The sequence below is a fragment of the Drosophila busckii genome, chromosome 2R (assembly GCF_011750605.1).
Source record: "Drosophila busckii strain San Diego stock center, stock number 13000-0081.31 chromosome 2R, ASM1175060v1, whole genome shotgun sequence".
Lineage (NCBI taxonomy): Eukaryota > Metazoa > Arthropoda > Insecta > Diptera > Drosophilidae > Drosophila > Drosophila busckii.
The window spans coordinates 2,562,485-2,577,906 of record NC_046605.1 but is presented as its reverse complement, the minus strand read 5'-3'; the positions used below and the strand labels follow the sequence as shown (position 1 = coordinate 2,577,906).

Below are 15,422 nucleotides of genomic sequence, written 5' to 3'. Positions count from 1 at the left end.
GTATTTTATACATGCAATTATTATTATTATATAAGTAAATGTTTCGTATTTGAAGATTTCTCATTTTGATTTCTTGCTGTCAATTGCTTTGTACTGGGTTATGGCTTTGGGTGTGTGTGTGCTCCTGGCGTGTCCTTTACATGATGCGCTCCGCGGTGCTGTGTGCCACATTGCCGACGTTTGGATCCATGCCGCTGCCGCTGGCCATCATTTTCTTGGCATTGACCCAGTTCTTGGGCAATGCTGTGCCAACTGTAAATACGTTGAGTTGTTTAAAGGAATTTAAGGATTAGACGTAGAGGATTTGGATATGTGGTCAGGAAACATTTTTCACGCGCTGTTGTTGTAGGCTAAAATTATTTAACTTGGTGTAGAATTGTTACAAGTGTTTCAATGTTTTTTGTTTATCAATGCGCATTTATTAACAATTTAAGGTTTTTATTTGTGAATGAATTTGATTATGAAACAGGGGGCTAAATGCAGGCCAACGCTCGCGTGCATCGTTGCCACTTGCCACATGCGGCGCGCTCGCGATTCGGAAATGATATGAGATGAAGCTACTTCCGAATGGCCAGCGGCACAAACAGTTTGTGAAAAATGCTAACGACACACTTGCTTACGAGTAGGCATGGTTCAGTACTTAGGCACTAGCTTAAAGTTACTAAACATAGCCTAGTAGCGCTTTTAAATGTAAATTCAAACAACTGTTTACTTAATCCAAATCATCGGGCACTGCGCATAGCGAGTGTGAAAAGGCAAAAGAGAGAGAAGAAAGTATTTGAAGAATTGCTTTAGAAAATGTTACGCAATGTTACACAAGAGTCTAAGAACTAAACGTTTTGGCCAATTGTTTTAAGAACCAAAACAATAAACAATAAGTTTCTTTTGTTTGCTCAACTTAAAGGTAAAAAACTCAACGACGAAACGAGCTATTTACTTTTGTAAACCTTCTCAGTCATGTCATCGAAGCTGGAGTCCTGAATGTTCAACATCAAGCTGTCGGCCGACAGATAAACCTTGTTCTGTGAGCTGGCAATCTATATTCCAGAAAATTTAAATTAGCTCAAGGTTGTTTATATATCTTTATAGATACTTACCGTTCTTGCAATGCTTTGGGCAGCGCGCAGCTTGCGCAATTTCAAATAAGCTGGATTCTGCTTCACGGCCAGACCTAAGTAAACATAACAGTTAAGGTGCAAACCAAGTGCGCGTAAATTTGTAAAATAAATAATATAAAATGTGTGAAAATGTTTGTAAAAAGGATATCATTTTTGCTGCCTCGGCTTCTCCCTCAGCCTGCACAATCTTTTGTTGTTTCTCCTGCTTGGCGCGCTCAACAAAGAACACGGCGCGCTGCGCCTCCTGCTGTGCAACCTGCTTGGCCTCAATAGCTGCTGTATACTCCTTGCCGAAACTCAGCTCAGTCAACGACACATCGTCCAAAATAATGTTAAAGTCACGCGCACGCTCCACCAGCTCCTTGCGTATCAGCAATGAAACCTAACAATGTATAAACAATAGTTCATGTTAATGCATAATTAATAATGTGTAAGCTGTGACCAACCTGTTGACGCTGTGTAATCAACTGGGAAGCATTAAACTTGGCAATGACGCTCTTCAGCACTTCATTGCAGATGGAGGGCAGCACCTTCTCATCGTAGTCCACGCCCAGCTGCTTGTGCAGGAAAGGCAGATTGAGCGAATCCGGACGTGATAGCACACGCAGCGAGATATTAATCATCTGCAAGTCCTTGGATCCCGTGGGTGAAGAGATTTTGCGAGGACGCGAGCGAATGTCATAGATAATAGGATATTGAATCCAGGGAATGCGAACATGCAAACCCTCAGCGTAAATATCATTCTGTATGCCACCAAGACGGCTGAAGATGATAGCACGATGACCACCTTCCACTGTGGAGAAGAAAACATAGGCATGAGTACATTTTGGGAGTTTGTTATGCAATCGGCAATAAGCAAAATTTCCATTGCGGCAGTGAACAGTGGTGTTAATTAAACTTTGCCACAGTTTACTTTAGCATGAGACATGTGCCTTGGCATAGTGCAATTGACTACATTGATTATGAAATCCCTGCATGTCAACATGCTCCCACACACCAATACAACTCAACCGTAGCGTTTGCCGCTATTGAGGTTATGTGTGCATGCCGCAAATGTTTTCGCTTTTTGTTGCACGATTGCTACATTTTATACATACCCGTATACATGGATTGACTGACACCATAGGCAGCAGCGCCAACAGCCGCCAGCACCTTTAATCCCAAGCCCAATCCAGGTGGACCACCTTTGCCCAGCTTGCCCGCAAGATCATTCAGTTTGCTTTGTGCCATATTATGTATGTGTTAATGCTGTCAATACAAGTAAATAGATATACACGCAATTAAACAAACAGTTAATAATTTAACTAAGCACTGTATGTAAAATATATAATTAAATAACTTGATGTAATTTTCAACGCACCCAAAAATCCAGCGTAATGTAACGAGCTTTGGTAAATACAGTGTATGCCAGAAGTAGCAAGTATCATCCATGCCAATAAGCGAGCGAGAAATTAACAACTATCATCCAAAAACACAGCGTTGATAATCGAAAAACGTGCTGGCAACGCCAACGAAAAAGTTTGTGCGCGCATTTTGCTGTGATAAGTTTGTATTTTAATAACGTATTTTTGGCATAATTAGACAGTGTACAATGATGAATAGAAAACAAATGTCACATGTTGGTTAACTCGTTGCGTCCGAAATTCGTGTCGCGCAAATAGTGAACAGTGTGTCCATTGAGCAGCGCCACAACGATGGATTTGAGACCCAAAATGGACGCCAGCTTGTATTTTAAAGTAACGGATTTGGTGAGCTGCAGCAGCTCAGCGAGAGATTCTTCCTGTCTGACGGAGGGTGCATGTTGCTGCAAATGCAACAAGTAACTGTAAAAAGAAGGAGCAGTCAGCAAATGAGCAAGCGGTGAGTGAATTTTCAAATTTACCCTTTGACAATTTGTTCTATGACATTATCGTTGATGCGCTGATGATAACGGTACTGTTGCAAATAACTGCGTTTTTGCTGCAGCACAAATTGACTTAGCAGCGCATCGCTCCAATTGATGTCGTAGCCCAGGGCACGACTCAAAATTAAACTTTGTGGCACGCTGTAAAGCATAAAAGTTAGAATAAGTACAGTTTGCAATAGATGTTGCTCACCTTAGGTGTGTGTTGACCAGCTCGCGAAATTGTTCACGATTTTGCACGCCTATGACGTTAAGGCAAGTGGGCGTGTTGTGCTTGCTGCAAAGATCCAACTGCATGGCTACGAGCTCGGCACGCGACACGCTTTGCTGGGCCAGCAGCAGTTTGTTGTCCAGCAGAAAATTTTCCGTGGCATGTGTAAAGTTTTCCAGCGACTGTTGCAGCAGCGACTGCAGCTCAGTGCTGCAATTAAGTTGATTTGTGGCAGCCAAGTTGATATGAGTTAGACGCACTTGCTCCAGCAGCGATTGCGCCTCTGTGCTCCACAGCTCTGCCAGCTCTTTGTACATGAGAAAATGATGCGCTGCGAGGCGCAGCAGTTCCTTGCTCTGTGGCGGCGAATACTCACGCAAATAGCTGAGTATAGCCTGGCGTAGTCCAGACTTTTGCTCCTCATCAAACTGTCCAAGCAGCGATTCAAATTGCTCATGTTCTATCAAAGCGTCGAAGCAATAAAACATTTCACGATAACGCGCAATGCCCATAAGCAGACGCACTATCAACGACCAGGATTTGGCTTGGGTAAGCTGTGAGTTGAGCTGCTTGGCGCGCTCTAGCACGCTGGCAATGCCCTCCATGGAACACTCGTGCACAAAGCAAAGATGCGCCTTGATGAGCAGCTCCACATAGATTTGGTTTTGCTTTTTGTGTGAAAGCACTTGAGGAGGCGTGGCAGGCGAGCTGGGCGTGCTGCTGCCTTGAGGTAAACCATATAGGCTAATAATGCTGCAGAGCTGCTCGAAAGCAACGCTGGGCACATAATGTTTGCCATCCTGATAGCGGCGATACGACTTCAAGGCATCGCAGTAGTCCAGCAAACAATTGCCCAGCAGCGTGGCCTGCGGCGTAAGCTCCAAGAACAAATGAAAATCTTTGTCTATATTATGACCCCAAAGTGTAGCATTGCTGGGTGCGCTGCGTGGCTGCTGATTGGCATGGAATATGTAGAAGCGCGGACGCACAATGCAGGTGGTGAGCTCCAGCGCCAAAGATGAGGCAATCTATAAGCAGCAGCTTGAGCTTGAGGCGTAAGAGATTGATGGAGTGAACTTACCTCCTTGTGTGTCATGCGTGTGGAAATGTGTATATCGCTTACTACTAACAGACGTTGTAGACATTCCTCTGCTGCAGCGCTCTGCAGCAGCACGCTGACGTCCTTGGTGCGCAGCACATCCAAATACTCCTTATCCAAATACATGGCAGCGCGATAGGCCAAAACAATGCGGCGACCCAGCTCAACGCCATGCTTAAGCTTGCAGCCAATGCCCAGCAGCGTGTCCAGCGTTTGCTGCTTTTGCTTGCTGGGAATGAGCTCGAACTCTAGGGTGGAGCAGCTGCCGCTCAAATCGCTGCCACAGCGCGTCAACGGACTTTGATTGAGACTGAGTCTATTAAACTTGGGAAAGCTGCTGGGCTCAATATCAGTAAGCAGCTGACGCTCCTTGCTGGACAACTTTTCGGTGCTGGTAACACCCTCAGCTAGCGCCATGGCGTACACCAAAAAACGCAAATCCGTAGGACGCTGCTCGAACAGCTCTTGCAGACGCAAAGCTTCCACTATGTCGCCCTCATCCAGCAGCTGATGTATTAACGCTACTAGACGCTGCTCCATGCTGGCATCAAGTTTGCATTTGCTGGCTATGCTTAGATCGTCTATGCCTGCCAGCTCCTTGAGCTCTGCAAAGCTTTTGTAGAGCACGCAGCGTTCCTGCTGCATAATCTGCTCAAAGTACTCGGAATGATAAATTGGCAGCGCTGGCTGCTGCTCCAGCTGCAAATAGCAGCAAACCATGTCGTACTCTATTTGATCGCGATCAAAGCATTCATTTGGAAATAGATGATGCTGCTTGATCACATCCAGCGCGCGCTGCAGCAGCTCAAAGCGACGCAGCAGCGACGCGCTGGCAGCAGCTTGCAGCAGAAAATTAACCAGCAGCACTGGCGGCAGCGCATGTTGCGCAATCTCCGCTTCATACGCCGCTTGTGGACGCAGTTCGTCGGACTGCAGCTGCGCCAGCCATTTGGCGTAGACAATGTCCGCCAGCGGCAGCTGCAGCAGCGTTGAAAGCTGCAGTGCAGCATCAAAAGCTTGAGCTGCCAACAGCGCGTTGATTAAGCGACGATATTCGTTGCCCGTAGGCTGCAGCAGCTGCTCATAGTCCAGGCACAGCTGGCGTAACCAGGGAGCGGCTACGCTAAAAATGCGCTGCAGCAGGCAAAAGTCCAGCAGTTCAGTTACATCGCCCACATCGGAGCGGCAAATGGCTTCCAAATAGCGCTGCTGTTGTTTTATATCTGGAAAGTTGCTTTGCAGCTGCAGCAGCAGCAAACGCAAGCAGCGCTGCATTAGCGCCTGACGTGGCATTGGCGCGCATAACGGCAGCTGCACTGCATCCTGACTCCAGCTGCATAGAAACTGACGCAGCTCCAAAATGGCAGCATCATCAAATTGCTGCTGCTGCGCTGTCAACTGCAGAAAGCGGCAGAGATGCAAAAACTTTGAGTGCTGCAAAGACGAAAGTTGTAAGCAACTGGTGCTTGTGAGGATTAAGCGCTACTTACTGCTTGGAATATGCAAAAACTGTGCAGCAGAGCGGACAACTGATTGGTGCTGACGGCGCCGCGTATGAGCAGCCACACAAGCTCCAGCAGCGGCTGCTCACGCGCCTGCAGCAGCTGAGCCCACTGACCAGTAGTTAAAGCCAACCAGCTTAACCAGCACCAATGCGACTGCGCTGGATTTAAACAAGCAGCAAGCACAGCCAGCACCGGTTGCTGTTGGCGCACACAATGTTGCAACAGCTGCACGCTGCTGCAGTGCAGCGTTGAGCCTTGCAGCAGCTCTAGATAGTGTTGGAAGTTATCAATGCGCTGCTCCTGCAGCTGATTGCTGCTGCATATAATGTTAGCGAATAAATCCTGCGGCGTAGCAGCTACACTCAACATGTTGCATATAGATGTGGCAGACTTTTGTAGCGGCAGCTCCAGCAGCGAGCTGTGTGAACTCAACGTCATTTGCTCCTGTGAACTGGAGCTGTTGTTGTTGTTCTGGTTGCTGGTTGCCTTGGCGCGCTTGTTGCGCTGCGGCTGCGTTTGATGATTGAGAGCGCGCAGCAGCTGCATGCCCAACTGTGTGCTGCTAAAATGTGGCAGCAACACTTTGAGCGCACTCAGCGGCAACTCAAAATATTGAAACAGCAGCAGCAGCGCCCACCAGTTGTCCGCTGCAGCAAAATGTTGCAAGCAGGCAGTGGCATAATTGCCAGCGCTTTGCGTTGCAAGCAAACGTTGCAGCGCTTGATACGCAGCCAGCGGAAATTGCTGCGGCTTGGCTAGCAATTGTTGCAACAGCGACGCATCCCACAGCTGCAACTGCTGCTGATAACTGACCGAAACGCTGCCCAGCTGATTATTTAGCTGCAAATAGCTGCGCAGCGCTTGCGTATCAAAGTCCAACATTTCGCAGCATGCCACACAATGTGTAACCAAAGCAGAGTCATGCGCATGTTGCAGCGCCAGCTGCGTGGCAGTTTCAGCTGCTTGGTAAAGCTGCGTGCGCGTAATTTGGCCATAAAGCTGCAGCTGCTCCTGCAGCAAATAGTAAACAGCATAAGCGCTGCGCAGCTGCTTCAGGTAGTGCGTATAGTTGAGCTGGAACTGACGCGCATAGCGTTGACTAAGACGTGGCTGCGAAAAGCTTTGCAACTCGCCAGCGCTAAGCTGCAAGCGCTTGAAGCGTTGAAACAGCTGCTGCGGCGTGGGCAACGCACTGGGTTGCTGCTCCAGCCGCGCGCTTAACGAATGCAAATAGTTGAGACGGCACAGATTGCTGCTGTTGAGATAATCCCCAAGCGATGAAACGCTGGGCGCATGCGTAAGCAAATCGTAGAACGTAAGCAGCGGCTGCTCCTGCAACGAAGCGGCGCCTGCATGTGTGGCCATCAAATAGCTTTGCACAGCGCGACTTGATTGCTCAAAATCTTCACGCTTAGCCAGCTGGCTACACTTTAGTTGTAGTATTAGTGTAAGCAGCGGCTGCTGCTGTTCGCCTTGCAGCCGCTGCAGCGACTCGCTGGGCACACACGGCAGCAACAGCAGCGTGTAGTAGCCTTCCCGGTACAGCTGCGCCGCCAGCGGCAGCTGCTCAATTAGCGCCGCATGCCTAGCCAAACTTTGTGTGCTGCACAGTCTACGCAGCACTTGACTTGGCTGCTGCGCCTCCGCGGCAAAGAAGTAACCCGCCTGCGCAAAATAGTAACGCAGCGGCTCGCAAGGCTCCACCAAGTTATCCAGCGCATGCTCATACATAGCCGGCTCTATGCTCCATTCAGCATAGGCACGCTCCAGCGGCTGCTCCGCCGCTCCTTGCTGCTGGCAGCGACACCAACTTCTTAGCTGCTGCAGCTGCTGCGACGCCACCAGCTGCTGCCACACTAGCTGCTTCTGCAGCTGCGGCAACAAACTCTCATTGCCCTGCTCAAAATAAAGCTCCACCAGCAGCTGCTGCAGTCGCTGCTCCGGCAGCTTCATCAACGCCTCCAGCTGCAGTCTGGGCAGCTCCTGTTTATGCCGCTTTAGCAGCGCCTCACACTCGCGCAGCTGCTGCAGCAGCGACCAGTAGTACTCCAGCGCCGGCTGCTGCTGCTCATACAGCGCCGCATCCTTGCTGCGCAAATGATCCAGCACAAATTCGCTTAGCTCCGCATCATTACACTCGCACGCATATTGATAGAAACAGCACATGACATCGCGTTCCACATTGCGCAGCACATTCTCCGCCTTGCACACCAGTCGCTCCGATAGCAATCTTTGCACATACGCACACACCACATCGTGAAAGTAATGCTGATATTCGCTCAGTGGCAACTTTCTCTTGCCGGCCCAGTACTCCAAGCATAAGTCTATGTGCTCACCCTTGGTAGCCACCTCTTTGATGATGCTCACTTCGCTTATGCCAGACCAGCTTTTGAATATCTTATTGCGTGCCTGATTGGTATGCATTTTGCTTAGGGGTGTGTCATATCCTTATCATTATGCTGACAACAGTTTTGCTTGCTTTTAAAGCGTAAATAAAATAACACAGCACTGAATAAAAAGCTTTTTGCTTTGTTGCTTGCACTTTTAAAAGCGAAAACGCTTTATATTTGTTTTGTTTTTAATTCAAAAGTTTTCACAACAAAGAAACATCTGCTGGCAACTGTTAGCTTAACAGCTGCTGTCAGCTAAAGTGTTAACTGTCTGCCCAGCTGTTAGCTTAACAGCTGCTGTGACAATGCTCGCTTGTTGCTGTTAATATTGCCAGCTGTTTGCGCGCCGCGTTGCCAACTATTTCAAACATGCTCGTTTGCGCGCGCAACTTGTTTTTTCAAAAATTCAACAACATGTGCCAACATATCAGCTTACCTGTTTGCGTATTTCTTTACTTTAGTAATTAAATACGGCAGTGTCCTTAGTGAAATTTAATAAATTGCAGGAAACAAGTTGCAAGTCAAAAGTTCAGGCCACACCTAAAGCTACACAAGCTGCGACAGACCACACATGTTAAAAAAACAACTTTTAAATTGCCTCTTTTTAGCTAGAACAAACATTTAGCGCTAAGTCTCTGCGATTATTTAACGTATGTAGATTTGCAATTGTTGTTGGGGCTTACAACATCCGTTTACAACATTGGTGGGCCAGCATAAATCAGCTTACAAACATTTATTTCCAAGAATGTCACTTATTACAAGTCGCAAGTCGCTAGTCTAGAGTCTAGAGAGACACTTTCTAACAAGACTTATGAACTGGCTGTCGTTTAATAAATTTCACACGAATGTTTTACATGGCAGCTTGACATGTAGCTGCCGCTTCTACTACCTCCAGGGGCCTAGGTCTGAACTTTGGGCCCCTCCGGGCGCTTCAGCTTGCGTAAGTTGATATTTTTTGTTTGTTTGTTGTTGCCTTTGGTTTTATGCAGCAGCATAATTATTCTTTATATCGTTTATGAGCTGAAGCCAAAAGAAGCTCAAGTAAAAGAAAAAAACTTGGCTTGGGATTGGTTGTTGTTGTTGTTACCGTTTTGGTCACTTAACAAATAGTCGAAAAGCTTGCCTGGGATCCCAGCGAGCGCTCTCTGCAGTTTTGTTTATGAGCGGGTGACTTGGCAATCCAAACCGGTTGTCCTCTGCTCCCAACTATTTATTTCTCTATGTTTGTATGTTGGTGATTTATAGTTACGCACAAGCGCGCAAATCCAATTAGACGAATTCACTCACTCACTCACTCACTGACTGACTGACTGACTGACTAGCTGACTTACTGACTGACAGTCTGTCAATATGGCTAAGAGCGCCCGCAGCCAAAAGCGTCACAAAAGCCGCCAGCAGCAGCTCCAAGAGCAGCGGACGGGCTCCGCAATCCAATCGCATGTTTCACATGCTCCTCATATCCAAATCTATATACGTACACTGCCTGAAAAAAAAACTAGAGTTAGACACTAAAGGAGTTAGTGCTACTAAATAAAAAGTAGCAACAAAATTAGTTAGATTTCGATTTATATAAAATATTGAAATGCAAGCAATAAGACTTAAAGCATTCAAAATATTTTTGAATTAGAAATAAATATTTTAAAGTAAAAACATATTTTTGATAGATAATTCTTCAAAAATATTTTTAAAAATGCTAGAATATAAAATGTTTGCTCTTGTATTTTTAAAGCTTTTAAGAAAACATTTAATGCTAAACTTAAGGCATTAAAAATAAGTTTGAATTAAAAATAAATATTTTAAAGTGGCAACATATTTTGTGTGATAATTCTGCACATACAGGAATATTTTTAAAAATGCTGGAAAATATAATTTTGAATAAATTTTGTTGGCTCTTATATTTTTAAACTGAGAGTAGCAACAAAATTAGCTAAATTTTGATTTATACAAAAATTTTAAACATTAAAACTTTAAGCATTAAAAACATGTTTAAATTAAAAATAAATACTTTAAAATATAAACTTATTTTTATGCATAAATCTGTACAAGCAAGAATATTTTTAAAAATGCTGGCATATAAAATTTTCAATGTTTTTCATAATTTTTTTTGCTGTATATTTTTAAAGCTTTTAAGCAAACATTTAATGCTAGTTTGTTAGCAATTTATTATACTCTAAGCAACTTTTTTACAATTTAAATTGGTTTATATATACTTAATGCTTTCTCTCAGTGCAGCTATTTGAAATGTTGAATAGTTTTAGGTCGCCCGCTGCTGTTGCTGCTTTATTTTTTTTTTTTAATGTTTACATCATCGCGGAACTGTGTCGTCGTCCCCATGTGTCGTCTTTTGTTGCATTTGTTGTTGTGTATTAAAAGATTGTTGGGGGGGACCAACAACAATCAAAGACCAAAATGCAGCGCATCTTTATCTAAAAGATACAAATAAAAAAAAGCATGAAATGCGTATGAGTGGTGTCATAATAGCCGCTGACCGCACGCTGCATGCAAATGTGCAACAAATGGAGCAGCGGCGGCGGCGATGACGTCAGCGCGTAAACTAAATTAAAATGCAGCACAACATGCAGGCAAGGCAACCCTGAATTATAAACAACAACAACAATAAGAGCGCAATTTTGCTAAAAGGGCTAAGGCACAGTTCCCACGTGTGGCTCATTCAGATTTATAACTGCTAACTGGGAGTGTTTCAAAAGTTTCGCACTTGCATGCATAAGCAGTTGGCTCTAACCTTCAGCAGCGGGCGGCGCGGGTCGATCTCGATCTTATCTGCGGGCTTTTCCAATGGAAAGTCCGTTGTAACTTAAAATTTTTGGTTATGGCCGCTTTGACCAAAACAATAGAAACAAAATAAAATAAAATTGATTGATAGTCATGGCACATACCAAAGCTCGGCCTGCCTGCAAACTTGTTTTGCACAAATTACAAATCCATGCGCCCACCAAAAATAAAACAATAATAATAAAAACTATGTTGATGATTAATTGTAGCGCTGCCGCAGCCGCTGCCGCTGTTGACCGCAAGCCGGCCGTCAGCTTCGGCTTATCGGGGCAGCTGCTATATAGCCGGCGGCTCTATCAGTTTACAACCCCGCAGGCTACAGTTGTAAATCTCTAGCCATAGTCGTAGCCTCTAACAAGCCAAGTTGTATCATTTAAAATCGGTTAATGAACTGTGAAAATTGACAGTAGTAACTAACTACTAAAATACAGTGAACGCTCGTTAATTGTTGTAAAAATAGCAGTGAATGAATCAATTGAAATTCAATTCTTGAATTTACGGCTTTTTAAATTTATTCATTCTTGCTCAATCATAGCCATAACGCATTATGATGCTAAATTCTTTATATAAAATTAAAATTTATATTTATTTATAATTCACACTAAATTAATTCACTGCATTTTAATTCAAATTTTAAATGTTCAAACCTTTTTTCCCTAAACATTTTTAATTATTGAAGCTTGATGCTAAATTCGTTTTGTAAAATTGAAATTTATATTTATGTCTAATTCACACTAAATTCATTCTTTGAATTTTAATGCAAATTTTATTCCCTAAACATTTTTGATTTTTGAATCTATTTAGATTATTGATGCTAAATTCTTTTTTAAAATTTAAACTTTTATTTATTTATCACTCACACTAAATTCATTCACTGAATTTTAATGCAAATTTTAAATGTTGATATTAAAAACGCTCATAACGTTTCAGTTCTTAAATTTACAGATTTTTAAATTATTCATTTACCAAATAATTCAGATGCGAAGCCTATGCTTTTCCTAAACTTTAAATGTTTATTTATTTATAATTTTATTTATAATTCACACTAAATTTATACACTGAATTTTAATGCAAATTTTAAATGTTTATTGCCTAAACATTTTTGATTATTGTAACTTAATTACAAATTTATGCTCAAGTCATAGCTTCTATATATTTTTACTCTCACATTCCTCACTTCTATATAGAGTTGCCCAGCTGGCCATACAGCTATTATTATATGTTAGACAATCTGGCGAATTGAGAGACCCGTTGATTCTTGTTTTGGGTATTTTATTGTGGCAATTTGCATGTTGCCACCTTTCGCTTTGTACCGTTAAGCGCGGCAGATCAGGCCAGACTCGCTTATTGGTTATGGCTGCGAGTACAGAACATAATATTAACCTAGGCAAGCGGCGCATAAAATATATGTTAGAAATTCAACAGAGCTCATTAGCACCTTAGCATTCTTTTATAAATGTTTGCCAATTTGCATTTGAACGCACATAATTTGGCCGAAAATATGTTTTGACCTTATTGGATTTGCTTAAAGGAGTTTGGATGGGGGCGTTGCTGTTGTTGTCGCTTTTGGTCAAAGCCACGTTGGTGGTCGGCTTGAGATTTTTTTTTGCTTAATTGACAGCGACTTGCGCTGAAAATCAAAAGTGCTGCAACAACAACAGCAACAAACTGTTGCAACAAGAACATAACAACAACAACAATAAGAACATACATAAATCAACTTTGAAGTGCAGCGCGGGCAGCGCTGACGGCCTTGCTTATCAACCTTTCCTTTGCTTTGAGCTCGGCTTCATATACTCTATACAAAGGGTATGCCGGCTACGTCTATTGTTTGGCACTTTTAAGAATTTGCAAGCGGCTTAAAAATGAAAACAAAATGCGCACACATAATAACAGTAAATCATCGCTTGGGCAATTGGCAGTGTATACGGCTATTCGGCTTGAGTCAGCAAGCTAAACAGTTTTAAGTTTGGTTTTCCTTTAGTCTTACTTTCTTTGTTTGCCTTGGCCGCACACAGAATTTTGTATTTTATTTCGACTAAATGCAGTCGCAGTCGACGCTGGCAGCGCTGTTGCCGCAACAGGTTCTCCTCGTGCTTCTCGTGCCTTGTTCTTATGCTTGTCCATAAAACTGGACGCATAGCACGCGCAACAGGTTCTCAGTCTGCCTGATTAAGCGGTGAGCGAGAGCGCGCGTGAGAGTGTGCGTGTGTGTATGTGTGTGTTGAGAGAGCGCGCTCACTGACAGCTGAGATAAGTGACTTTCAATATTGGAAAGAAAGAAGAGCAGAAACAAAATATAGAAATACCTGTTTGCTGCGTTGTTGTTGTTGCTGCTGCTGCTCTGCTTTGCTGCATTGGACTATGATAAGACTGACCCCCATTAGCAAACGTTTTGAAATGTTAAAACATGCACATGTGCATTTGAATGTGTGTGCATAACGCATATGTGCAGCAGATTGAGCGCTGCGTCTAAATTTCCACTGGGGTTTTTGGCAGCGGCAGAGCCGCCAGCGCTGCAGCCGCTCAGGTAAAGCAAAGCAAAGCAAAGCAGTCTTAAGACTCAGTCGCTCTCTTGCTCTCTCTCTTTGTTGCTGCTGCTGCTACGTTAACGTGGCTGTAGTCCAAGCATTTTCGCAACAACAGCACAGAGAGCGCGCGCACATGTGTTTGTATGTGTGTGTAGGTGTCGCTGCCGCTGCCGCGGTGTGAGCTTTGCCTGATCGATCGTTCGTCGCTGTCTCAGTCACAGTCGCCGTTGCGGTCTCAGTCTACTTTTGGCTCTCGTGACGTGCAGTGCAGTTTTCAAAGAAAAATTTCAAAACTAACGAAAAATATAATAATTTAATTTTTTGTGTGTTGTGTTCACGTCGACGTCGCGTTCATTGGCCGCGCGCCGTGCGTTCTCTCTCTTCTCTCTCTCTCGCTGCGTGCGTGTGAGCGTGTTTAAGTGTGAGTGCCATAATTAAACAGCAAAAAAATTAACAAATATTAATTGTCGTTGTCGCTGTTTACATTTGCCGTACGCCAATGTCTTAATGAAAAGTTCAATAATTGACGACGCAGCGACTGCAAAGTGCAGCTGTATATGTGTGTGTGTGAGTGTGAAGCAACAGCTAAAAAACCACAAGAGCGGCATTATGACAACAACAACAACAATAAGTGTGCTTAAACAAATAAAACATAACTTAAGTTATAAAACTAAAAGCAGAAGTTCTGCTAGCGGGTGGCAATCTTTTTTTCTCGCTCTCTCGCTCTCTCTCTTGTTGGCCATCCTGCAGCTTTAGCTAACAAGTTTAGTTTGCAGCTTTAGCTGCCACGCTCGCAATCCAACATTTTCCTTAGAGTCCCGTCCCGCATCAAGACCAGTTTTAGTGGATGCTGCTGCATTTTGCCATTTTCCGCGCTTCAACAGTCGCGTCTGCCAGCGAACGAACGAACAACAACAAAAGCAACAACAGTAACAGCAACAACAACAACAGTAACAGTAAGAAGAAGCTGCAGCTAAGAGAAAAACCTCTGCCCAGCCATATAAAGCAAATTTGCACACAGCCCACCATAACAAAGGCAAACTAGCTTTAGAGTAGTACGTGTTTTGGATTATTTTAATTGGCGCCAGACACGCGGCAACCAACACACACACACACTAACACAAATACAAACGCATAGTAAAAGCAAAAGAGCAACTTGGTTAAGCAAAGAAAATATATTTGCTTTGGGTCAGTTCTTTGGAGCCAACAAAAGTCAGCGCAAACATGTAGCAGCTGATAATAAAAAATCAGTTTGCTGCCAAAAAGTCAACAAAAGCAGCTCGCATGACATAACGAGTCCATAAAGAACTTAATATCGAAAAAGTGCTAAGAGCCAAAGCAAATCTCGAAGCACGAGAGGATGCTAAGTGCTGCGATAGGCTTAAGATAGTTTCATGCCACAAACATCTGAACTAATCAGACTTGCATATTAGGCGCATGTGTCATGGAAAACTTCAGCGTCGACTTCTAAAAGGTTTTCCAAGTAACATTCTATTGTTGCTAGTTTGAAGTAGAAATTTTCTATGTCAAGCATAAATCTGTTTGCTGCAAATTGGGATATACCCTTAAAATAGGGAAATTTTTAATCTCATAAAATATGAGCTGCGAAAAATTCAATTTATTAGTGTTTATTAACAAAAGTTAGGATCTATACGGAAAAAAAAAACAGTTTTGCTTAAGTTTTCACATTTTTCAGTCATAATCTTTTATATTTAAGATCAGTTTACAAATTCTTTACCTTCTTTAGTTAGCATATTCAGTTTTTGTTATAATGAAGTTTGCAAGTTTGTTAAAGTCATGATCCCAAAGATCTTTAGCGCTTATGGGGCTCTGAAAAATACGGAAATTTTTAATCTCATAATTAATTAATTT

General features: G+C 43.5%; 3 protein-coding genes across 4 annotated transcripts in view; 1 reads left to right on the top strand and 2 right to left on the bottom strand.

Moving 5' to 3' along the window:
* Nucleotides 1-45: 45 nt before the first annotated feature.
* On the bottom strand, nt 46-2,564 carry LOC108596476 (prohibitin-2). Of its 2 annotated transcripts, none has more exons than XM_017982237.1 (7): nt 2,479-2,564; nt 2,216-2,366; nt 1,565-1,911; nt 1,267-1,500; nt 1,098-1,175; nt 938-1,037; nt 46-252 (listed from the first exon to the last, which is right to left on the bottom strand). In XM_017982237.1, exons 2-7 carry the CDS (start codon nt 2,346-2,348, stop codon nt 137-139), a joined length of 1,008 nt encoding a protein of 335 aa, XP_017837726.1. In that variant the 5' UTR covers nt 2,349-2,366; nt 2,479-2,564; the 3' UTR covers nt 46-136. The 2 variants fall into 2 exon arrangements, with proteins under 2 accessions (XP_017837726.1, XP_017837727.1); XM_017982238.2 differs by lacking the exon at nt 46-252 and adding an exon at nt 389-732.
* Nucleotides 2,565-2,667: 103 nt separating this feature from the next.
* Nucleotides 2,668-8,396, bottom strand: LOC108596474 (spatacsin). The gene is made up of 5 exons (XM_017982235.1): nt 5,822-8,396; nt 4,314-5,765; nt 3,215-4,260; nt 3,001-3,162; nt 2,668-2,941 (listed from the first exon to the last, which is right to left on the bottom strand). Exons 1-5 carry the CDS (start codon nt 8,258-8,260, stop codon nt 2,731-2,733), a joined length of 5,310 nt encoding a protein of 1,769 aa, XP_017837724.1. The 5' UTR covers nt 8,261-8,396; the 3' UTR covers nt 2,668-2,730.
* Nucleotides 8,397-13,854: 5,458 nt separating this feature from the next.
* LOC108596217 (protein Shroom) overlaps nt 13,855-15,422 on the top strand; it is a 57,694-nt gene continuing 56,126 nt past the window's right edge. The window contains exon 1 of the mRNA XM_017981744.1: nt 13,855-13,971. The gene's annotated coding sequence lies outside the window, so the exon portion shown is untranslated. The remainder of the gene's footprint in view (nt 13,972-15,422) is intronic.

Excerpts from the sequence above, each read along its gene's own strand:
- LOC108596476 (XM_017982237.1), bottom strand. The coding sequence starts at position 2,348 with ATGGCACAAAGCAAACTGAATGATCTTGCGGGCAAGCTGGGCAAAGGT. Across the intron at positions 1,501-1,564 it reads TGATTACACAGCGTCAACAG|GTTTCATTGCTGATACGCAA; the intron begins GTTGGTCACAGC and ends ATACATTGTTAG. Across the intron at positions 253-937 it reads GACTGAGAAGGTTTACAAAA|TTGGCACAGCATTGCCCAAG; the intron begins GTAAATAGCTCG and ends ACGTATTTACAG.
- LOC108596474 (XM_017982235.1), bottom strand. The coding sequence starts at position 8,260 with ATGCATACCAATCAGGCACGCAATAAGATATTCAAAAGCTGGTCTGGC. Across the intron at positions 3,163-3,214 it reads CTGGTCAACACACACCTAAG|CGTGCCACAAAGTTTAATTT; the intron begins GTGAGCAACATC and ends TATGCTTTACAG. Across the intron at positions 2,942-3,000 it reads ATAGAACAAATTGTCAAAGG|TTACTTGTTGCATTTGCAGC; the intron begins GTAAATTTGAAA and ends TTCTTTTTACAG.